The sequence below is a fragment of the Monodelphis domestica genome, chromosome 1 (genome assembly GCF_027887165.1).
Source record: "Monodelphis domestica isolate mMonDom1 chromosome 1, mMonDom1.pri, whole genome shotgun sequence".
Lineage (NCBI taxonomy): Eukaryota > Metazoa > Chordata > Mammalia > Didelphimorphia > Didelphidae > Monodelphis > Monodelphis domestica.
The window spans coordinates 190,899,343-190,924,685 of NC_077227.1; the positions used below are offsets into that span (position 1 = coordinate 190,899,343).

General features: G+C 36.2%; 1 protein-coding gene across 1 annotated transcript in view; it reads left to right on the plus strand.

The window, feature by feature from the left end:
• The window catches only part of UNC13C (unc-13 homolog C), an 817,657-nt gene that overhangs the window by 657,950 nt on the left and 134,364 nt on the right, over positions 1 to 25,343 (plus strand). Inside the window, exons 22-23 of the mRNA XM_056810215.1 lie at positions 9,410 to 9,487; positions 18,496 to 18,573. Coding sequence (XP_056666193.1) covers positions 9,410 to 9,487; positions 18,496 to 18,573 — 156 coding nt within the window. The remainder of the gene's footprint in view (positions 1 to 9,409; positions 9,488 to 18,495; positions 18,574 to 25,343) is intronic.

Genomic DNA, 25,343 nt, shown 5'->3' on the forward strand with positions numbered 1-25,343 from the left:
CTGGGTTTGTACCCCAAAGAGATAATAATGAAAAAGCCATATACAAAGTATTCATAGCTATGCTCTTTGTGGTGCAAAAGATTGGAAAATGAGGGGATGCCCTTCAATTGGGGAATGGCTGAACAAATTGTGGTATATGTTGATGATGGAATACTATTGTGCTCAAAGGAATAATAACATAGAGGAATTCCATGGGGACTGGAACAACCTCCAGGAATTGATGCAGAGTGAGAGGAGCAGAACCAGGAAAACATTGTACACAGAGACTGATACACTGTGGTACAATCGAATGTAATGGACTTCTCCATTAGTGGCAATGCAGTGATCCTGAACAACTTGGAGGAATCTATGAGAAAAACCACTATCCACATTCAGAAGAAACAGTGTTGGAATAAAAACACCAAAGAAAAACAACTGCTTGAATACATGGGTTGAAGGGATATGGTTGGGGATGTAGACTCTAAACATCCTAGTATAAAAGACATCATTGAAATAGGTTCTGATTAAGGACACAAGAAATACCCAATGAAATTGCGCGTCAGCTGTGGGACAGGTGGGTGGAGGGGAGGGAGGGAGGGAAATAAAGTGAGTATTATAACAATAAATAAATAAATAAATGATTTTAAAAAAAGAAGTGGAAATTGATCCCACTTCCCTCCAGGCTTCTCATATAATGTCATTTCTATTATATAATGTGGGAATATAGAGTTAAAGAGATTAATAATGGAAGATAGGGTTGAAGATCTAAAGTAGGTATAATGATGGAAGACCTCAGAAAATACACTGAGTAACTTGAAGTTGAGATAGCATAATACAATGGAAAGAACATTGAATACCATGTTCACACCCCACCTATACCATTTTCTTATTTTAGTGACTTGGAAAAATCTCTATATGTCTCTGATTCTTTCTCAGATTTCTTATGTCTAAATAGTAGTTATGACACTAATCAATACTACTTACTTCATAGATCTGCTGTGAAATTAAAGGACATGAATATAAAGGATTTTATTAACCATAAAATCTATATATCAATATCAACTACTATTACTATCTTATAGATCATTGGGAGTCACTGGACAAAGTAAAGGTCCAATATAGTAAACAGACTATTTTAGGAATTGTGGATTAATCAACCTTTCTATGCCTCCAGAGGCATAGTATTCTTCAGGGGGATAGCCAGGAGCTGGGGATCTCATAGAATCTTCAAGGAGTTTTCATCTGAAGCATGCTTTTTAATCTGATAAAGATCCCTTTGTGCTTCAGTTTTTATGCCTGTAAAATAAAAAGGATGCTCTTCTGCTCTTATATAATAGTCCCCAAGCATTAGATACTACTTAAGAATGGCTTTCTAGGCAGCAGATTTTTCCTGATTTGTAACACACAGATGTTTGTGCCACTCCTGCAATATAAACACCAAGGGAAATAGCCATTCAAAAAAAAATCTGAAAATAGGATCTTATCAGCAGCTGGGTTCAGGATGTCTGCCAGCAAGAGAAATAAATGAAGTAGCTACATGTGAATCCTTTGGGTGTTGGGGAAAAAACACTTATCTGGGAACTAGAGAACCAGAGCTCTTGGGCTAGTTAAACCATTCAGTGGACTATGAGGTGGCATGGTAGATAGAACCCTGGATCTGGAGTCAGGAAGACTCATTTTCTTAAGTTAAAATCTAGTCTCAGACACTTACTAGCTATGTGACCCTGGGGCAAGTCACTATGAGAAGACAATACATTTTTTTTTACCTCCGGTAATATTTATTGAAAAAAGGAAGTGGTATTGAATAAAACAGTGGATACTGAAGATTTTGTAATGGGGAATGGAGGACTTGAAGAGAGAGAGTGAATATGGCTGCCGGTGAGGTAACAAGAGAGAGATGCCCCTTGCCAAGAGGCTATTTTTGAAAAATGGGGTTCCTGAAAAATGGACCACTTATGATAGCCTGAGGGGATGTCTTCTCTATAGAATGATATTGCAGAGACCCCAGAGCAGGTCAACATGGACCCTCCTGAGGGACAGGACTCTCCCCAGACCAATGTCACCCAGCAGGGGTCCAATAAGAACTGTTTATAGTTCAATGGCTGTCATGAGGTTCAGCTCCCTCTATGTCCCCTGAAATGTTAGTCCTCTTATCTGACTGTGATATTCAAATAAAGATAAAATTTAATAACAAGCTTAGATTGGGGAGGTATTGGGTATAGTTTTTCTTAAATTCAAAGTCTTAGCAGTAGACAGAAAGATAGAGAAAAGTTCTAACCTTCAGAACAGACAGGTTGGGCTTGTCTCTTCAGGTTGACACCTCTAAAGACCAGCCTTACTGTTCACACTGCTTCCCTTAAGTACTTCTGTTGATGACAGGATCACAGGAAACCAGGGAGAGCACACAGTTGGGAAAATCAGGAAAATAGAGGCACTTTTATCCAAAGAAAGGTAGAAAGCCCCATCCACTTCCAGGGCCAGGAAGAAAGTGCTAGTCACAAGACCAACTGCCAATCCCAGTTGCCCCTTTCCCCACCAACTGTCTGTCTTGTCAATATCTTCTCTCTAACAATCCACCTGCTATTGTTCCAACTCAGAGGAAGACAGTCCAGAACTTGCTGTAGTTTTCCTTTCCACACTCCTTAATTGACTCACTGTTACTTATCACTGTCTTTTCCAAACCTTTTTCATCTCTCTTCAAACCTTGCCTAGAATAGAATGATTTTCTATTCATGTAACTGTAATTGAATAACTAGGCTATGACCCAAAATCTTATAATTATAACAACAGTATAATAAGTGGAACAACTGTTCAAAGTGTCAGAACCACACTTAGTTCATTCCTTTAAACATTGTTTTTGACCCAAAGCAGAAGAAAAATGTGATTTTTTTTCTTAATCATTGAAAACTGATCCTTGCCTCATACTGTAGCTACAACTCCACTGAGGCATCAGGGATGTAGTAGCAAAATCACTGGATTTGGAGGCACAGACTCACAAAATTAGACAGGTGAAGGAGAGCTCTTCCTGATACATTCTGTACCTGGGGGGAAAAAGTATTTTGTAGAACATTGAACAAAGTAATTATCCAGTCCTTGCTTGAAGACTTAACTTCAGAATTTGAGATTGCATAGTAGATAACTAGCCTCAAAGCCAAGAAGTCTTGGGTTTAACTTTTCTGACAAATATGGGCTGGGTAAGCAAAACAAATTGTTTAAACTCAGTATTTTGGGCAATTCCTTAAAGCTAAACATTATGAAGAAAGTTATAACCTGAACTGATAGAAGGGATTTCCCCCTGGGAATTCTCTGTACTAATAAAATTACATATCTATTTATCTATCTTAATAAACTTGGGCAAGTTGTTTATCTTCTCTTTGCCTCAGTGTCCTCCTATTTATAAGGGTAATATTTCTATTTTTTATTTGCTTCATATAGTTAATAAGGAAAAAGTATTTTGTAAAACTTATTATTAAAGTTCCTTTATTAATTTACTGTGGCAGCTAGGCAGCAATGGGATTGAAACTCATCTTCATGAGTTCAAATATGGCCTCAGAGATTTACTAGATGTATGAACCTGGCCAAGTCACTTAACCTCAGTTTTTTGTCTCAGTTTCCAATCTGTAAAATGAACTGAAGAAGTAAATGACAAACCACTCCAGTGTCTTAGTCAAGATACCCCTCAAATAAGGCAAGAAAGAGTAAAATATGACTGAACAACAACAATGAACTAATGGACCACATAGGCTATACATGCCTGTATATGTAGTTTTTAATTTATCTATAATTTATATAAAGCAATTCAACAACATTTTATTATATACCTAATAGGTAATAATACTATGAATATAAAAATGAAAATGCATCTATCCAAAAGGAGCTTGTGTTCCACAAGGGCAGGAATTCTTAACCTGAGGAAATAGTAATAATAATTATTTAGTTAGCATTTATATATACAAAGAACATATAGATTTTTGTCATTTTATCCAAGAACTTGATTTTTCATTATTGTGATCTTAGTATTTTGATTTCAATTTTGATTGGAAAAAGTAAGAAGGGATTAATTCTAGACATAGGAAATAGCTTATTTGGATGAATAGAGGCTGGAAATAGAGTACTGTATAGGATAATTTTAGCATTGTGGCCTAAACTATATTAATTATTGGTCGCCATGGGATATTCCAAATAAAATACCCAAGACAGCTGGAAATTTATGGTGATTTTAATCAATATAGAGGAAAGAAATTAAGGAGAAGGGAGAGGGAAAAGATGTAGGATTTCTCCTGCCTAGCCTGTGCCAAGAAGAAGATTAGAGGCTTCTAGGAAGATAAAGTTTGGAGAGTAAAGGAGGAAGGAATCAGTCTGAACTCCAAGAGGGCTCAGCTAAGATGCCTGAACCTGAGTTAGCTCAAGGGAAAACTCAATGCCAAAACCCAGACAAATAGCTGCCACTATGCCAAGATGTCAAAACACTTAGCACACTGCCAGCCAAAGCCACATCTCCGGGAAAAGAGGCCGAAGAGAAGAAGTAACATGAAATATATGGACAGTTTTACATCACTTTCCTGCATCTCATCTGTACCAATGGTAGTTTAGCTTGACTTAGGACAGCCCAGGGGTCTGTCAGCTGTTTCAGCACATGTCTGTTAAAGGCCATCCTCCTGAATACTTAATCCTTAAGTATGGGTATAGACATTCCTGATTTTGTTAAAGAGAGTGTCTTCATTGTAATGATCAGGAGATAGCTAAATCTAATCTTCACAGTAGTAAGTTTAGGGACTCCTTAAATTCAAATTCTTTTGTTATATAGAGTTTGGGAAGGAGAATGATATGCCATTACATGGGAGTCAGACAGACTGTAGCTCTAAATATCAGTCAGAAGTGTTTGTATTTTTTCATCTGAACTATTCAATTTGACACCACTGAGGATTCTTGAGCAAAAGGGAGTAATGTGGTCACAAAGATTATTTTGGAATTTAAACAGAGTGATGAATTAAAAGGCTATTATTGAGTAACTTGACCTCTAATCAAGCTTGGTGTGTTTAGTATACAACTAGGGATGCAAAAGATGTAAATGAGGGGGCAGCTGGGTAGCTCAGTGGATTGAGAGCCAGGCCTAGAGATGGGAGGTCCCAGGTTCAAATCTGACTTCAGACACTTCCCAGCTATGTGACCCTGGGCAAGTCACTTGACCCCCATTGCCTAGCCCTTACCACTCTTCTGCCTTGGAGCCAAACCACAGTATTGGCTCCAAGATGGAAGGTAAGGGTTAAAAAAAAAGATATAAATGATTGTTGAAGAGAAGGCTGAGCATAATACAATGTACCTAGGAAAGGGTCTGGATTTATTAAAGAAGAACCAGTGTAATTCCAGAGATAATCTTTAGGAGTTAAATGTAGAAAGAGGAGCAGCAGATCTGCATGAGAAACTAGCACCTCAGCATGTCCTTGATTTCTGGTTTGCTTCCTCAGAAGCTACTAGAATGAGTATCCTTGGGTGAGACTGAGTCCTCTCTCTTGGCTTGAGGTTATCATTTCTCTCCCTCCCCAGTGAAAAGTTTAGTCTCTTTTAAATTAATTAGTATATTCTATTCTATATAACTTCTCTTATTTCTGTTAACTATTTGTTGGATAAATGGATTTACTTGCTGTTTCTTATTTATGATAGATTGTCTTTACTGCAATCCCTCTTTGGTGGTAAGGACCAAAGTTGGTGAGTGAAAGACTTACTCTTCCCCTTAAAGGGACTTTCCTTCTAAGCTGACTCAACCCCCTAGATACAAAATATTTGAGAGCAAAGACATAGATATAATTCTACCTCACAATACTTTTAGAAGACTGGAGGAAATGATCTTTAATCAAGCATTTAAATTTACATATTCTGAAGGCATTTTATATGAAATAAAAACAAAATTCCCCCAAAGCCTTAAAGATATGAGAAAGCACTTCACTTTTCTCTTTTTGTGAGTGGAAAAGTATGGAACATTGTACATAGCATCATTTTAGGTCAAAGATGTAAGAAATAATTTTGCTGAATTGTTCTTTTTTCTTCCTCTTTTAAAAAATTCTTAATTATAAAGAATGGCTTCTTGGAATGGGGAAAGGAATGAATGTAGGGCAAAATCTAGGCAATAGAACACAAATTATATCAGCTAAGATCTATTTTTAAAATTAAAGAAAAATAGAATGGTTCTTATCTTGTCTTCTAACTCTTGACTTTGTCTATTCTTCACTCCCTATTTCTTCCCCTTTCTCTACATTTGTGATTCTAAATAATATTCAAATTACGAAAAGGATCAAATTGTCTTAACTGCCCAACTACACTGACATTCTAAGCTTTGCCTTTCAAATGCTAACTCTTTTAAGTAGGACTAATCAGATTTAGTGATTGAAGACATTAAAAAAAAGGTCAGTGATATAACTTACAATGAAAAGAATATCTTTTAAGTCTTTTGAGAAGAAAGTATTTATGGAATGTGTCTTTTCTGATATCATTGGAGGGGGGCATATTTGGAGACAAAACTCAAGTGAGTTTTAACAGAAAAGAAGTTAATATTCTCCTTCCCTATTAATTCATTCTAACAAAAATCAATTCAGTACTTGCTATATGTAAGGAGCCATGCTAAGCACAAATGACGGAAGGAAGGAAGGAAGGAAGGAAGGAAGGAAGGAAGGAAGGAAGGAAGGAAGGAAGGAAGGAAGGAAGGAAGGAAGGAAGGAAGGAAGGAAGGAAGGAAGGAAGGAAGGAAGGAAGGAAGGAAGGAAGGAAGGAAGGAAGGAAGGAAGGAAGGAAGGAAGGGAGAGAGAGAGGGAGGGAGGGAGAGAGAGAGGGAGGGAGGGAGGAAGGAAGGGAGGAAGGGAGGGAGGAAGGGAGGAAGGAAGGGAGGAAGGAAGGAAGGAAGGAAGGGAGGAAGGAAGGGAGAGAGAGAGGGAGGGAGGGAGGAAGGAAGGAAGGGAGGAAGGGAGGGAGGAAGGGAGGAAGGAAGGAAGGAAGGAAGGGAGGAAGGGAGGAAGGGAGGGAGGAAGGGAGGAAGGAAGGAAGGAAGGAAGGGAGGAAGGAAGGGAGAGAGAGAGGGAGGGAGGGAGGAAGGAAGGGAGGAAGGGAGGGAGGAAGGGAGGAAGGAAGGAAGGAAGGAAGGGAGGAAGGGAGGAAGGGAGGAAGGAAGGAAGGAAGGAAGCAAGGAAGGAAGGAAGGAAGCAAGGAAGGAAGGAAGGAAGCAAGGAAGGAAGGAAGGAAGCAAGGAAGGAAGGAAGCAAGGAAGGAAGGAAGGAAGCAAGGAAGGAAGGAAGCAAGGAAGGAAGGAAGCAAGGAAGGAAGCAAGGAAGCAAGGAAGCAAGGAAGCAAGGAAGCAAGGAAGGAAGCAAGGAAGCAAGGAAGGAAAGAAGGAAGCAAGGAAGTAAGGAAGGAAAGAAGGAAGCAAGGAAGCAAGGAAGGAAGCAAGGAAGGAAGGAAGGAAGGAGGGAAGGAAGCAAGCAAGCAAGCAAGGAAAGAAGGAAGCAAGGAAGGAAGGAAGCAAGGAAGCAAGGAAGGAAGCAAGGAAGCAAGGAAGGAAGCAAGGAAGGATTAAAAACTAGTTAGGATCAAAGAAAGACATGTTCAGAAGTAGCACATGAGTTGGGCCTCGAGTGAAATTGAAATTGTAAGAGATGGAGATGAATTGGGTGTGAGTGTGAGTGTGTGTGTGAGTGTGTATGTGTGTGTGTGTGTGTGTGTGTGTGTGTGTGTAGCCAAGATTAGAATAGCCCACAAAATAACATGAAGGCAGAAGAAGGAACTAAGGAACTTTGAGTTCAGGTTATTTGTAGGTCACCTTGGCTAGAATGTGATGTATGTGAAGGGAATAATATAAAATAAGCCCAGAAAGGTGAATTGAAAGTTATCTAGTTTCATTTATAGTCAAGTTGTCATTTTCCCTGTATTTCCACAAGCTTTGTGGAACACCAGAGGTTTTTGTGTTGGTCAAGTTTTAACATTCACTCAGCGCTAATGACTGAGTTGTAGTAGGCTCTTACAGTCAGAATGGTTTGTCTTTTTTTTTTTTCTGGTGGAGAGAACTATAATGAAATTACATCTACAATCTCCATTCTCATTATGAAATAGTGATTTGGGAAATAACTCCATAGGTAAATCCCATAATAATTTTCAGCATTACGCTTAAAAATGTTTGAACAGCAGCATTTGTAATATTTTGGTATGATCAGCCATCTGTTTTGCTGGATTTATTAGACTGCTTCTTGATAGGCTTTTGTTTTACAAAAGCAAGCTTCTCCTTGAATTAACATGCTATTGTAAACTTCTTTGTTTCTCTACAAAGCATAGTTTGTGTTTTTATATCCAATTCTATGTCCTCAATGACTTTTAAGAATCTATAAAGCATCATAAAATAGTCACAGTTATCTTTGCAAATAGTGAGTACATTGTTTGTGAGTAAACCTCCTTTCAGTTTACATTTTATCATTTTAATTCCTTAGATTGTTAACAATGGCAGATTTTGAACACAGGAAGAAAATGTTGGTGAAAATAAATATCTTGTATCACTCCTTCTCTCTCCCTCTCTAACTCTGTCTTTCTCTTTGAGCCATGTACTTATTTGCGAGAGGTAAAGGAAGAATAAATTAGGAATTAGGATGATGATAAAATAGAAAACATGATTTGAAAATTTAGAAAAAAAATTTACAAGTGAAAGTGGAAAAATTGTTACAAAAATAATTCAGATGTAAAATTCTTTGCAGATAAATTTTTAGAAACTCTAATAGTAGTACTCAATAAAATTGTTTGCTGTTGTTTTTTTTTACAAAATTCCAAGGAATGCATGCATTTAAGATTTAACATATAACTAAGAAGTCATTAGCCCAATTAGCATCTGATATATGAAAAATTTAAGAGTAGGTCTGCAAGGTTAATAGTTAGAAAGTAAAACCTATTAGGAAAGGTTAAAAAGAGCTGATGTTCTATATGAACAAAAGAAAGCGGAAGGATGATTTAATAATAACTTTCAACTATTAAGAGCTTTATGCATAAAGGATGATGGCCAGATGTTCACTATCTCCTCTGAGAACCAACAAAATTAAGCATCCTTAAGATACATACAGCAAGAGAGATTTAGGTTAGCCATAATGACTTTCTCACAGAGGAGATTGTTTCCTTTGTAATAACAGGTCAGTGAGGAAGATTGTAAAACCTCCTTCTCTAGGGTCCCTTGGGGGAAAAAAAAAAGTATGTTCTCCTCTCTCTGATTTTCTGTTTAATAACAGCCATTCCTTAGGCAATGGGATTGATGAAATAATTTCTCAAAGTTCTCTCCAATCATGATTGGAGAGAACTTTGAGAAATTATTTCCATTGTGATAACAATTATTTGGAATTCATATATATGTATATATATGTAAATATTCAATTAGTCAGATAAAAAATGATTCTTTGTTCTTTTTCAGACCATCAGTAAAGTTCTACTCCAGTATGCTGCAATTATCTCCAATGATTTCAGTTCATATTGTGATAAAGAAAATGTGGTGAGTAAAAAATATAAATATGAATCAAAAACATTATATATAACTATATCTTTATCAAAAATATTTTATGTTATTTAAACAAAATTAAAATGTACACATGGAATCTTTCTACCTTTCTCCTTGTATCCCTGTCCCCTCCAAAGTATTTTCACTTGTTCCTTTGATTATCACTTAGGAGTATAAAAACCAAGAATGTAGGGGGAAAATGTGTTAGTAATAACAGCTGACATTTGTGGAGCATATATGGCTTGCCAAGTTCTTTACATATATTTTTTCATATACTCTTTTCAGCAATCTTGTGAGATAAGTATCAGTGGTATTCTTATCCCCATTATACAGGATGGAAATAAATATTCTGAGAGTTAAAGTGATTTGTTTGGGATTACACAGTGGGTAGAATCAAATCCATAGCCTGGAATCAAAACCAGGTCACTCACGACTCCAGCTTCAGCCTCCTTTCCTGTACATCAAGCAGAATAGTTGAAACTAGGTCACAGCTATTCATCTTGGTGACCGAAGAAGAAGATGAAACTTGGGGTCACCAGTTGCCCATGTGTAAATCCAGACTCAAGAATTTATTGTCTCTGTGACCTTGGATAAGTCAATTAATCTTTCTGTTTTATTATCTGTGAAAAGGGGCAGAAGGGGTGAATGGGAACAATTTGTTCCAACAGCCATGAAAGTGGGGAAAGTAGGCACTGTGGAGTGCCTAGTGCTTGCTTAGAAACCCAAGAAACTAAAGTCATCCACTGCATCCCTAGCTAATCACCAGTCATCCTGACTTTTGTTTTGCCACTGGAATTCCTTGACTCAGAGCAAGAATAAGGTTGACAACTTTGTCCAAATCTGCCTCATTCAAATTCAATTTATGTATAAATCAAAACACACCAGTGATGTCATTTTGGTTCTTTTCAAGTAAGAAGGACAACAAGCAATAACCAGTACCTACCTCACAGGAATCCTAGCAGAAACAAATATATAATCACAAATTTTAGTAGATAATACCATTTGTTTCTCACATATAGTCCAAAAATCTTAAAGCAATTTTAAATTGCATATATAGTATTTTATAAACCATAAAATGTTCCATAAGTGTCAGCTAGGAGACAATGTAGTGAAGAGGCTACCCTTTCAGTCATGAGGAACTGGATTCAGGTCCTGACTGACACATACTGTAATTTTTTAGTCATCGTAATTTCTATATGCCTTCAGGACACTTTATTTCTTTTTTCTTTTTTTTTTAACCTTTACCTTCTCTCTTAGTATTAATTCTAAGACAGAAGATCAGTAAGGGTTAGTCAATCTACTCAAACAGGATCACACAGCTAGATGTATCTGAGGCTAAATTTGAACCCAGGTCCTCCTGACTCCAAATCTGGTGATCTATCCACTGTACTACCTAGATGCTTTGGGCTACTTTCTAAGATGATAATTTGCAGGGAAGATCCCAATCTGCATTGGTTGATGCAGTTTCCTTATAAGGAGTTCCCAGTGAAATCACTACTCTTGTATGGAAATAACAATAAAGTCAGATGTTAGTATTAAAAACACATATTTAAAGATATGAGTTAGGTATACATTTTCCTCTTTTCCCCCAATTTTCCTTCTTAATTGGGAAGTTGTTTTTTCTCTTTCTCTGTAAAGATAATACTTTGTTTCTTCAAATATTTTTGTTAAATCTACTTGAAGACAACTCTTCCCAATATCTAGCTCTCTTTTCATCATCAAGTGACTTCTTGTTCGTCACCCCATTCCTTAATTTGGGGGTTTTAATTAACTTGTTAATTTTTTCTTCCTTCTATGTAGCAATCTAATTTTTCTCTGCTTTTCTCTCCTTAATTTGAGTAGTCAAGTAAATTCTACCTTTCAATTTGTTTTGTTAGTTTTTGTGTCCTTTTCTGACTCTTTTTTTTTAACCCTCACCTTCCATCTTAAGGGTCAATACTATATATTGGTTCCAAGGCAGAAGAGTGGTAAGGACTAGGCAAGGGGGTAAAGTGACTTGCCCAGGGTCACACAACTAGGAAGTATATAAAGCCATAATTGAATCTAGAACCTCCCAACTCTAGAACTGGCTTTCAATCCACTGAGCCACCCACCTGTCCTCTGACTCTTTTTCTAAAAACAATTTCTGTTCTTTTCTTTCTTTTCCTTTCTATTCTAGATTGTATTCTTATATTCAACTTCTTTTTACTTATTTATTCTTTCTTTAGTCTCTGTATTCCTTATGGAATCAAGGCTTATAAGATTCCTATTTTGAGTTCCCTCCTCAAGAATTAATGTTATTGCTTTGTATAAATTTCCCCTATCCCTCTTTTCCTTTTATCCCTTCCTTTTAAAATACTAATTCCTGGAGGAGTCAGAAAGAATAGAAATATTTCCTGGCAGTAGGAATTTTCCTTTCATTTCCTATTTGCCTCTGGTTGTGCAGCTCACTACCACTCCTTTCCTTCCCCTACATCATTTCCCCCCATTTGTCACAGAATCTCCCCTCTTGATCTAAGTCCTCCTTCTCTTTGAGGTGTCAGTTGTCACTCCCACCATCAGAATCACCAGCCCTAAGACCTCTGATTTCTCTGCTCCTGAAAAAGGATGCTATCCATTGTGGCACAAAACTGGTCACTGTAATCACTGAATCTCTGCAGATTTGGTAGGGGGAAGAAATCCAAGAGACATCTGATGACATAAAATTACAACAACAAATATTGTTAACGTTATGAAAATGTATTTATAATGTACACAAATATAGTTATTTCATATGACATGCATCTCAAGATTTCCCATGTTATTGAGAAAATTAGAAAGTCCATAAAAAATCAAAAGCCATATATATTCCCAGATATAAATACTTGTAATATAAGTTGCATGTGCAATCCAGAATTAAGGACTAGGAAGTTAAAGCAAAAACAAAGCAAAATAAAATGTTATATACTCTGCTTTCTACATTCCACCCAGCTCAAGAAACACCACTCTCTAAGTAAACATGATTCAGAATGTAACTGGAGGTAAATTTAAAGAATGAAATGGATTTTATCCTTGAACAATTCTTGGTTGAAGTAAGCCTTTTAAAGATGATTGAGGAAATGTCTGTAAGATCCAAAACAATCTCATGAACTAGTGAAAAGTCCTCTCATTTCCTATATAAGATCAACTGGCAGAATTTGAAATGAAGTTATCCTTATTTAACTACAAAGAATGGCTAGCATAAAGAGAAGTGTTGGCACTAGGACATGTTCCAAAGTAATCTCTCAAAAAAAGAACCAATGGGAATGGAAATTTTCTGTAAGTATAGAGAAATGTTCATTATCTTGTTCAACAAATTAGTTTTTAATTCCAGGAAAGAGGAAAAAGAGATGCTAGTCTTTTATTGAAAATCCAATGACATCTCATTGATACTCTACTATGATGACTAATGATGACTAATGACTCTTCTAAATTCTAAAAGAATCTGTTTCTTTTTAAAAGACCACAAACTGACATGCTCGCTGAACAGTTCCTAGCTGTAGTGAGCTGGCTCCTTTGCATGAGCAGGAAGTAATCAATAACAAACCTGCAGACAAGAAGGAATACTAGGACTTATGATCTGCCCAGCTACTATGTCCTGAGATCCTACTGACTTTAACATATAGTCTGCTACTATATTCTCCAGTCCCTTGCCCACTGCCATCTTACCTACAGATGCACTATGAGAACATTTGGGCCACAAATACCTACCCTTGGAATTTCTGAGTCTTTCCATCTGCCTTAGAGATGATTTCCTCCTTATTAAATGTATTGTGTTCTGCAATGACAGTGGGGTTTCTTTAGGTTCAAGGACTGACTGTCTCATTTTGCTATTTGTATTCCCAGCACTTGGTACTGTTCTTAATAGCAGTTAACTAAAAATCATTTGCTAAATATTCTCTTTATTCATTCATTCATTCATTCCCTTAAAATGCATATAGTATAAAAAAATTACTGAAATTAGTGGTTTAACATTCAGAGTGCTTCATAACCTTGCTCCCTACCATGTACTCTTTAATCCAGTGACCCTAGATGGCTTTAAATTCCACAAATAAAATCTTTTATCTCATACTTCTTTCTCTCTGTATTGTTGCAAAGCCTAGAATGCTATCCTTCCTCCCCTCCAGTTGCTGACCTCCCTGGATCCTTTAAGGACCTTCCAAAATCTTCTAAAGAAAGTTTTCTCCAACCCTTCTTAATTCTAGTCCTTTATCTCTTTTAATTATTTACTATGTTTTCCTGTTTATAGCATGCTTTATACATATATACATATATACATATATATATATATATATATCTTCTTTGTATCCCCAGGGCTTAGCATAGTGCCTGGCACATAAATGGTGCTTAATATATGTTTATTGAATGATTGAATCCATGAAATTTTATGAAGAATTTTAGAAATATCAATGATAAATACCAAACATCAGTGATAAAAACTCCTTTAGGGTATTATAGTGCTATTTAAATAAAAGTAAATATATTTTGATATATTACTAGTGTTCAATATTTTAAGAATCTGTCATTTATAATATGGGCACATTAATAAAGATCTCAGATCATACATATTTTAATATTAGCCTTGAAATTAAAGAAAAAAGTCATCAATGTAGAGCCAACCTAGTAATGATCCTGTCTGTATTTACGTATTGGTTTATGGATAGTAGACATGTATAATCCATCACTGGGTCCATGCTTGAAGCTTTTCTAGCTTGATGGGGCCTAAGAAGATCTGTACTTACCTAATTCACTGCCATAAACTTTAGAAAACTAGGGTACCTACATTCCACATTGGGACATTAGAACACTAGTGTTAGAATGATTTTTTAAATGAGTTAAAATATAGATGTATATTTGAAGAATAAGTGTAGTAGCGAACATTAAAATAGAACTTTAAGGTTCACAAAACATTTTCTTTACAACAACCCTGTGAAAAGATTATTCCTTTTTATAACATTTATTCAATAAACTCTTATTAAGTACTTTTGATAAGTGCAGAATACTATCATATATATGTTTAAGACAAGTATCCCCATTTTGCACACATATACATTTATGTTATAAAGCTGTTTAACACAAGCAGAAAAATTACAAATTTATTTGAAATTCAAAATAAATTCTGAGAACACACTTATTCTAATTTTGTCAGACAGTTGAAAAATTCCAAACTGAAATAGAAAATGAGGCTATGTATAATAGTACTAATTTTGGTAAGCTAAAAAGGAAACTGAATTTTATTTATATAGACTCACCCTGCATACATAGTTGTAGAGGCCTAGAGTCACTGTCTTGGCATATTCATGAGGAAGTTGAGTGATTTGACCTATAGGGTTCTTCTCAGTCAAAATGATTTCATAACTTCCTTTCCTTTAAAATTCCTTTCCTTCTTCCCATCTTTTCACTTCCCCCCTCCCCATTTCTATTTAGGTTTAGTCACAATAATGTATCTGACATCTATATAGGCAAATTGAGCTTGAAATAGTACACATGCCAGAAATTCCAACACAAACCCTTCTCAGAGCCCTCACAAAGGTTTTCTGATCATGCTGGATGATTTATCAAATTGGCTGAAGCAAACCGAAGGAATTTCCTCACTTGGGCTTACTTCTATGATTATCAATCTGATTGATTATCTTCATTTACCTGAATAGTATTTGTAATGATGCTAAAATCAAATTGTCCTGGAATCTTCCAAAACTAAGACCTTCCTCTGTGATCACCAGAACTTAGAGATTTTCTAGTACATAGCATAGTATCCTGGCATAAATGCTTAATTAATACTTTTTAATTGGGTGATAGATGTCAGTTGGGTCTGAATTAATCAAGAATGGGGAAGTGAGGATAGGGGGTGGCTCAGTGGATAAAGAGCCAGGCCTAGAGTCAGGATGACCTGGGTTCAGATCTGGTCTCAGTCACTTCCTGACCCTGGTCAAGTCACTTAACCCCAATTGCCTGACTGCTCTTTGGCCATGGAACCTATACTTAGTATTGGTTCTAAGACAGAAGGTAAGAGTTTAAAAAAAAATAATTAGAATCACCCCAAATTCTTTAAGAGTAATAAGCAATAATAAATTGCTAATAGTAATTAGCAATAATAAAGTAAAAAATTTAATCTAGACTTATTATTTCGAGATTCAACAAACTTGTCGGTCCACTTTACAGATTAATCAATATTTCACGAAAGATAATTTCCCAATCCCAAAATTGAGCAGTGGAATGCCAGTCAATTCAAATAGAATAAGCATCCCTAATGATCGATCTTTAATAATGCCCTTCAGTCAGGTAAACAAGGATTTATTACACACCTATTATGTGTCAGATAGAGTACTAATGTGCAAGGATACAAAGAAATGGAAGAATAGTCCCTGCCTGTAGGGCAGCTCACATTCTAAAGGGACAGAAAACATTCAAACAATTATGTAAGTATTATATATAGTTAGGGTATACTAAAATTTATCTCAGACAGGAGTAAATTACAATAAGAGGGAGTAGGAAAGGTTTCTTGTAAAAGGAAAAATTTGAACAAAAGCTTGAAAGAATCCAGGAAAGCCAGGAAGCAGCAAAAAGGACCAAAGGGGCTTTTGCTATAGCAAGGTAAAGATGGTCTAAATTTGCAACACACCCCCACTTTCCTTTCCCTCTTCAACCACCATGATTATTTCTTAGATCTAGAAGCATTCCAAAGCCTAAAGTTTATAATTTAGATATAAGCCCCATTATAATGTTGTTAGAAAGGGGAATAAAAAATAAGCCAAAATGAGATTAAAACTGGACTCCAAATATAGATCGCTTATTTTTAAATAATCTAGATACTTTCCCAATTTTATTTCATTAATTTATATGAGTCCTCAAAGTTAGGTTAATATGCCTTTTCTGTTTTTCTAATTTGATATAAAGGGGATTAGAGTAAAAGCTGTCTCATGATTGAGGCTAAGGTAGATTTGTATTAGTTCCTCTTAGTGCTGAGTTATTAATTTAATTAAATAAAAAGGAAATGTAAATGCTTCAGAGTTAAAGACTACATTTTATTTTCTTAATACTTTTTTTTTTATTTGAAGGACTGGGTTTCTCAATCTCACTCAACCTAGAAATAAAAGGACTTCTCATAGGTCAAGTCCATCTCTGATCAGAATTGGAATTTTGACTTGTTACATTTATAACCTCAACCTAGTAGTTATATATTACCAAAAATATATTACAAAATATTCACCATATTCATGCCAAACTAATGAAGATAGTCAGCTTTTGATCCTTGTAGCTCAGAACTCCTGAATTCAAGAGAACCACCCACCTCAGACTTTCTGATAGCTAGGATTTTACATATTGCAACTCCATTAATAATAATTTTAAAGGAAAGTCTATCAAAATTGCATTTATCTCCTTTTAGATAAACATGACCATCTTTCACATATAATTCTAAAATATTCACTCACCTACTTGCTTTGAGTGAGCAATGATTTATGACAAATAAGCAGAAAAAAATGACTGATTCAGCTGATTTTAAAATATTTAGTATCACAGCAAGACTTTCCTCTGATAAATCCTGGTTTTGTGACCCTGAAAAAATCATTATTAAGTCTTTTTCTGATCTAGGATGAAGATAAATTTCAGGGTCTATTATAATCCTTTTGGGTATCAGTTGGCCTAGTTCACCACTGAAGAAGCATGTATCTATGAATGTATGTGTGTATGCAGACATATACATATACATATAAATATATCTCTATTTAGAGAGATATAAATTGTACTTTATCCCAGGAATCATACTTGGCTATAAGAAATAGGTGGAATATTATTCTAGGTAAGAAGAGCAATGTGAGCAATGATAAAGAAATGGTACTACATAAAGTATGTTGGAGGTATAGTAAGTAGACCAGTCTAAAAAAATGGGGAAAGAGTATAAAGGAACAGTGGGAGATAAGGTTGGCTATAGGTAGGGAACATTTTGTGTAAAGTTTGAATAAGTACTCTGTCCTTCAACCAGTGAGGAAGAAAGAAAAAAAAATTTAATTCAGATATATTAAATTATTATACTAAATATATTAAAACTAATATTTTAACAGTTCCTGGCTCCTCCAAAGGCTTAGAATTCTCTCCCTCCTCATTTCTACCTTCTGGCTTCCTTGGCTCCCTTCAAGTCTTAGCTAAAGACTCACCTTCTTTAAAAAAAAAAAAAGCCTCTTCTAGACCTCCTTCCTTTTAGCATCCTCTCTCTATTTTTATCTCCAATTTATTCCTTACGTGTTATGTTTATACATAGTTGCTTCCATATTGTCTCCCCCATAGATTTTGGACTCTTTAAGGGCAGGGACCTTTCTTTGTATCTCCCTAGTGCTAAGGAGTGCCTACACACACTAGGCATTTTATAAGTAATTGTTGACTTGACTTATATTTCCCTTCTGTCTGCTCCCCTGTCATGTAGTTAAAACAATATTGCTAGTTAATAAATATCTAGTAAGGAATATTCTAATGTTATGAACACAAGAAGTCTTAGTAGCAAGTCTCTCTTAGTCTAAGGATAATAGTTTTTCATTCTCTTCCCTTTGAGGGCAGCTAGGTGGTACAGTGGATAGAGCACTGAACTTGGAATTCTCCGTCTTGAGTTCAAATCCAGCCTCAGACATTTGCCACTCTGTGACCCTGGGCAAATCATTTAATGTTGTTGGTCTCTGTTTTTTCGTCTTTACTAGTGAACTAGAGAAGGAAATGGCAAATCACTCCAGTATCTTTGCCATGAAAACCCCAAATGGGCTCAGGAAGTGTCAGACACAAGTGAAAAGATTGAACCACAACATATCTATGCATTCTCGTGTTTTTCGTACAATCTTTATCTTACCTCCTATGAAAAGACATTGTCAAGAGAGATGATTGGTGAAAAAGAAGTTGGTTCATTTTGCTGAATTTGCTGGACAGGGAATGGTAACTTGCCTGTCCTTACTAAACTCACTCATTGAATGTAATTTCTAAATGGCTTCTTACCCTCTTTCCCTCCTTCTTCTTTGTAGCCCTGTATTTTGATGAACAACATTCAACAACTGCGGGTCCAGCTGGAAAAGATGTTTGAATCCATGGGAGGGAAAGAGGTCGGTAATCCACCCCACCCCCAGCCCTGCTGCATTCTATTTAGAGATCATTAGCAACGTAGCTCTTTACAAAGGAAGCTTCACCATCACATGTTCAGTTAGTTTACCCAAGAAAAGAAAAAAATCGGAGTGTATGAAATTGAAATGCCAGTAACTATGAATTCGGCATTAACGATGAGTCATATGATGGAAAATCAGTTTAAGTCACTGAGAGTTGCAGGTGCAGGAATGGGTAGGCATTGTGTGGAGAGATGTGGAGCTTTCTGGTGTATGTCTATACATATACACACATATATGTACTCACATGCTAATGATCTGTAAAGTTTCCTCCTCTGATAGATGTTTAATGTTGTACTCCGTAGAGCCAGCTTGATATTTATGTTGTTATTGAATTCTATTTTGTGTGTGTGTGTGCATTTTTAATGTATCAATGTGATTTGTTTAAATCCGAAATTCTCTGTCCAAAACGTGCTTTGTGTTTTGTCTGTAATTTGTCATGTCTTTGTCCAATACTTTTGACTTGCAATGCCCTGAGCAGAAGAAAGAAGGAGAAAGATTCTCTTATGAGGTTTGTGATAGTAAGCATCTTGACCATTTTTTTTTCTAAAATGAAAAACCATTGCATTTCCTACTTCTTGTTATTTGCTCACATAGCTCAGGCAGATCATTTAAAACTAGTTGCATACTTTCCCCTTCCTGCCACCAGCATCACCCTACCCAGCTTAAAAGTGGGAAGGCTAATGTTCATCTGGGGGTCAGAAGAGTTTGTGCTCAGAGGAAGAGCCCTGAGGAGTGGCTCTGTTCCCTCTACATTTTGACTAAGGGGGAAGGGCAGAACAGCTCAAAAATTACATTAAATCATTTTCTTGCAATCATGAGTACATGAAATGTTTGAAAACTGAATTTAAACTCTAATATTGGCAGCTGATCTTTTATAAATTAAAGAAGCTGTCAAATTCTTCTTCTAAGATCTTGTCTCTTCTTATGGCATATTGTTTCTAATCACAAGTGGCACTTATGTTTATTCCCATCTCAGTATTTCCCCCTCCCCACCCCTATGAATTATCTGGCCAAGTGCTGGGCATTGGGTTAATTTTAACACTGCATTTGATAATTAGAATCAACTAGATGAGAAGCATTGATTTCTGCATGTCATGGGGCAAAACTTTATAAATGGACTTTCTATGAACTACATTTTCCTTGCAGTCTCTGTTCAATTTGTATAAAAAAATAAGTCTCTATTCCCCAAAGTGTTAAAAAATTGCAAGCTTTCAGAACATAAATCTCATTCTCAAATTCTTCTGCTGAATTAGGTATTCACAAGCACTTGAAGTTCATAACCATAAGATTTCCCTTTTCATTGCAGTGATCTGTTTTACATGCAGGGTTTAAATATCTTCATTATTTTGGAATGTCTTGGAGAAATTGCTCATTTCTTATGGGAAATTTTATCCTCTCTTTCATGAATTTTTAGAGGCACAGATCTTTTAAGGTTTCTGTTTTATTTTAAATACCATCTTTCCTTCTTAAAGCTGCATTTTACTTGTTAACCTCAGGAATGGGTTCCAATATAAATAACATTCTTCAGAACCATATATTACTCATGGGAATGTGAAACAGGGAGAAATCATTCATTTATGAAAATTATACTTGCCAAAAATCTGTGGAGCATGGAACAACAAGAGCTAGAACAGTCATCAGGATACCTGAGTTCTATTCCTGTATCTAGTACTTATTAATCAACTCAAAGTCATTTATTAAATAGCTACAATGCACCAGATATTTTACTAGTCACTTGGAAGACAAAGTAAAAATGAAATAGTACTTTTCTACCCTCAAGGAATTTACATTCCCTTTAAGAATTATTGACTCTCTTGGATCATGATCCCATTGGATAAGTCATTTAACCTCTGATTTTCAGTTGCCTCATCTGGAAAATATAGGCATTGAACTAGATGATGAAATAGAAGAATAAACTGTCTGGAAACTATAAACTGTTCTCTGGCTTTTAATTAGAGAGAGAGAGCTGCTAATGGGACCTGAAATTGCTTATTTATAATTGAGGTAGAACAGAGAAATTCTGAGGGATGTCACACAGGAATACTGCCACACAAAGATGCTGCCTATAAGAGAATGCTCTAGGGTCTGCTCTGGGGTTTGTTCTGGGGTTCTGCCTATTGATCCCTACTGATGGCTGATGGATCAATCTATTTCCTAACTTCCTTCCTCCCTCACTTCCTCCCTTAACCAACCCTCTCTACCCAGTTCTTCTTGAAGCCTTTGACTCCTTCCCTCCCCACTTGAGCAAAACTATATTCTCTTTTCCTTTCCTTTTTCAAGTCAGGGGGTTCATTGGGATAACAGGATGGGAAACTGAGGTAAGAGGGATGAGGATTTCCCTAAACTACAGGGATAATTTTAGGAAGGTTTGAGGAGGTATTCCAGTCACAAACTGTGACTCTAAGACAGTTAGGGAGAAGGAGGACACCTGTTTGAATCTTCTTTCTTCTTCACCAAGAAAAGTCTCTTCTTCAGCCTGGCTTATCTCCTTTCTCAGCTTCAACCCCAGAGAAAAAACAAAGTTCACAGTCTCTCAGTTTCTCCTGGCCAGCTCAACTCTCAAATAGACCATCAACTCAAAAGCCAAGGTCCTTTTTTCTTATCAGCTTCAACTACCCAGAGTCAGAGAGACAGAGACCAAGTCCAAAAACCAAGTCAGCCCCACCAGGATCTTTTCAGTCAGGTTTCTCCTTCTTGTCAATTTCAACTGTCCAAAGTCAGAAAACCCCCACAACCAAGTCAGCCCCCACCAGAGTCTTTCAGCCAGATTTTCAACCTCCAGAGAAAGAGAGTGACTCCAAGTCCAGACCCCTCCCTCTGGCAGCTTAAACTGCCAACTCCTTGGAACATTCAGTTGGAACCCTGGTTCTTGCATCTTGGTTTACAAGTCCTCTCCATGCTTCTACTACAATGACTTCTAAGATCTTTTTCAGCTCTATTATTTTATGGTTCTAATAATACTTTGCATTTAAATTCAGAGTTTACGAAACTCTGCATATGTTATTTCATTTCACCCTAGTATCCAGATTTTGAGGAGGTAATATATATTAATATGGCATTTAAGATTTACAAAGCACCTTCCTTGGGACAAATCCTATAAGGTAGTTAGTGTCCGTTTTATCTTCCTCATTTTACAGATTAAGGAACATAGTGGTTTGACTTGGGTCATACAATCAAGATGCCAAAATCAAAACTTGAGCTCCTGTCTTCTGATTCCAAACCAGTATTCTTTCCAATAAGTCAACTATTATAGGTATAGAAAGCTGAAGCCCTGAAGTAATGCAAAGGACTGTACTTACCAATAAAAAAAAAGACACTGTCACTTCAACAGAATTGTTTAATGACATCTGTTCCAACTTTATCACTTAAATTAAGTTTCCCTATCTTTAAAGTCAAAAATCATTTTTTGCTACCTAAAAGAAGAAAAGTTTGTATTTTATCCTCTCTTTGAGAGGAGTCACTCTCTTTCTCATCTCTATATCTCCTCCTGGTAGACAATTTAAGAACCCTCTCCCTTAAAATATCCTCTGAAAGAAATTTAACATATCACTTGGTATATGCTCAAGTTCTTTATTGATTAGAGGCATAATGCTAATTTTCAATTTCTTTCCCTTTACTCTCATACATTTACATGGCTCTTCTACTTCTATTTCTCCTTTACCTTTTTTCTTCTTGTCTCTTTCTACTCCTGTTGTTTCTCTTCTTTGCTTCTTTTATTTCTTCCATGAGAGCAGAGAAAAATATGAAAAGTCCATGTCAGGGAGTGGAGCTCGAAAGAATGACAGAGAAAAGCAAGACAGACAAAATGGATTCATTCAAACCTGAATGCCTTTCACATAGGCAAGGCCATCCTTAAGAAGTACAAAGCCAGGCTATGTCCTACTACTTAATCTTTCTCCCACATTCAGTTCTCAAATACTCCTATATCTATATAGATCTAATATGGTAGAAGTGAGCATCAAAGGATATCTTAATGTTGGAGAAAAAAAAAGGAACATGACACAAAAGAACATATATCTAGATTATGTGTACTTAGCACCATGTGATGATACTGTTTCTTCCTCCATCTATTTTACCCCATTCTCTCTGAATTCCTATGTCTTAAGCCCATTGGTCCTGCAGATCTTCCCCACAATTTAAGTCAACTTATAATAGCTTGGGAATGGTTCAGTCTATAGTTCAATAGCCATAATCTATCTTCATTATTTTTATAACAAATGTTTTATTTATATGATATACTTTTTTTAATTCTGAAAGAACTTCTTTAGCACAAAAGTTTCTGTATTGTTTTCATGGGTTATCTTTTTTTAATATATTTTGTCTAAATTCTTAGAGTAGTTTCTTCATTTGTTTGGAAAATTGGGGAAAGGAGAAGAGGTATGAAGATGACAGAAGAAAGAGAAAGGGATGTCTTAATCTACTATTTCCCATGTTCCTTGACCCCAAGTATTATCCTCAACTAATAGCAATTAATATGAACAATAGGCTCTGGGATTGCATTAAGGTATAAAGAACAGATTCAGACCTTAAGGAACTGACAATTTAGGAACATGGGAATTGTTCATAAAAAGATAATACAATGCATCGGCTGATATGTGCCAAATTATAATAAATACATTAGGAATTTAAAGGAGAGAGGTATCACTGAGTGTTGAATAAACTAGCAATGGTTTTCTAAAGGAGATAGGCCTTGAGCCTGTCATCAAAGTCCAGATATTGAGGAGCAAAAATGAAAGAGTAGAAATAATATGCAAAGGGAAATTATACGTGTTAAACTAGAATGTACATGATGGTATGAGGATGTTTGCTGGAGAGGAAGGGTAGTTGGGAGTGATCAATTTGGCTGGAGTAGAGGGTTCATATAGAGAGTGATATTATCAGGTTGGAATAATGTGTTGTGTTGGGCCAGATTATGGAGGTTCTTAAATTCTTGGCTAAGATATTTAGATTTTATTTTATGGGCAGTGAAGGCCTCCTGCACGTTTTAGAGCTGGGGGTGGGGGAGAGGTCAATAAGCAAGTAGTATTTTCAGGACAGTAATCTAGCAGGGATATGTAGGATGGATTAGAGGGCAGGAGGATAAAAGGCAAAGGATCTGGTTAAAAGACTATAGAAATTAAACCTTACAATTTATCAAGAATAAAGCAAAGATTCCAACAATATCTTAGAAGCATAACAAAAAAGGTTTCATTCCTTGGATTTTTTGCTTTCAGCTAAAATAGGAAGAAGACCATAATGGGAATATTTCCTTTTTTTTTTCAAGTTAGGAGTTGAGAGCTTTATGCAAATTATTTATTTGCTGAAGGGAAAATTGGCTCAGAGTCTAAAATGAGATGAAATCATCATATAAGACTTCTCAATTCATCTACAGTTTCAAGCAATCTCCCCCTTGGCCCAGAAGAAAAGCCCATGCAGGAGATTGCCAATGAAGTATTTTAATTTTTTTTTAAAAAGAATCTCAAAAAAGGCATTTCTCACTAATGAAAACTTATTTTTCACATTCATACATGCCTCAAAAATGATAACTTCCCAATAACTACTGGAGTGGACAGGTTACTAGACCTAGGTAAGATTTGAATTGAAATCCTGCCTTAGCCAAATGAACCAAGTCTTTTTTCCATATCTATAAAATGAGGCTAATACAGAAGCACTACCCACATGGGATTATTATAAGACTCAGGTGAGATGATGCTTTGTGAACTTTTTAAAAAATGCTTTATAAATGTTAGCAACATTAATGACAATTAAGAATGGTAGTGATGATGATCATAGATTTTCTGATTCTCCCCTTATGACTCTACAAAGCACAAATCATTGGGCCATCCATAGCAGAGAGGGAAAGGGTCCTTTCTGATGCCCTTCACAACAAACATTCCCATGCAGTAAGTGAACTACACTTAATGGGAATCTGTCAGAATGTGTATTGAGTGGCCACAGTACACATCTATGCTCTGTCTGCAGTCCCAAACAGAACTCTACAGCAGTGTTCACACCTATCCAATCCCACCCAACAAGCATTTAGTTGAGTATCTATCATATGCCAGGGGGGAATGTAGTAATAACATGGTAGGTGTTGAGATGGTCTTAAGAGTTCTGGGTTTGTCATACACCTGTGACACTCCGTGTGATCTTGGCTAAGTCACTTAACTTTTCTAATATTAGTCAACTCTGGTCTTTTTTCCCCACCAAATGTTTAAGGCACTGTGCTAGGTGCTACAGACAGACACAAAGAGAGAAAAATTGGAAAGAAAGTAGCCCCTGCCTTCAAGGTGTTTATACTCTCTTGGGAGAAAGGTAACATTTACACAGATGATACAATGAAATTTGCAGAAGAATAGGGCACCAAAGTGTAGAGAGGATCAAGAAAGTTTTGCAGTAGCTGCTGCTGTGAGCTTTGAAATCAATTAAGGCTTCTAAGAGACAGAAATGAGAAGTGAATGCAGTCTAGGCTCAGGCAGAGATTGAGAGACCAAAGATGAAATGCCAGGGGTAATCGAGTATCAAGTTGGACAGTGAGTTAGAACATGGAGTGCCTGAAGGGGAGCAATATATGCCTGGAAAAATAGGCTGAAGCCAGATTAATGCCCTTAACATTTTAAAGCTAGCCTGTCTGGAACCCATTCAAAATCTATCACACATATTATTAGAGAAACTTCAATCACACAGTCAACAAGCATTTGTAAGTGCCTATTATCTGCCAAGCATTCTGG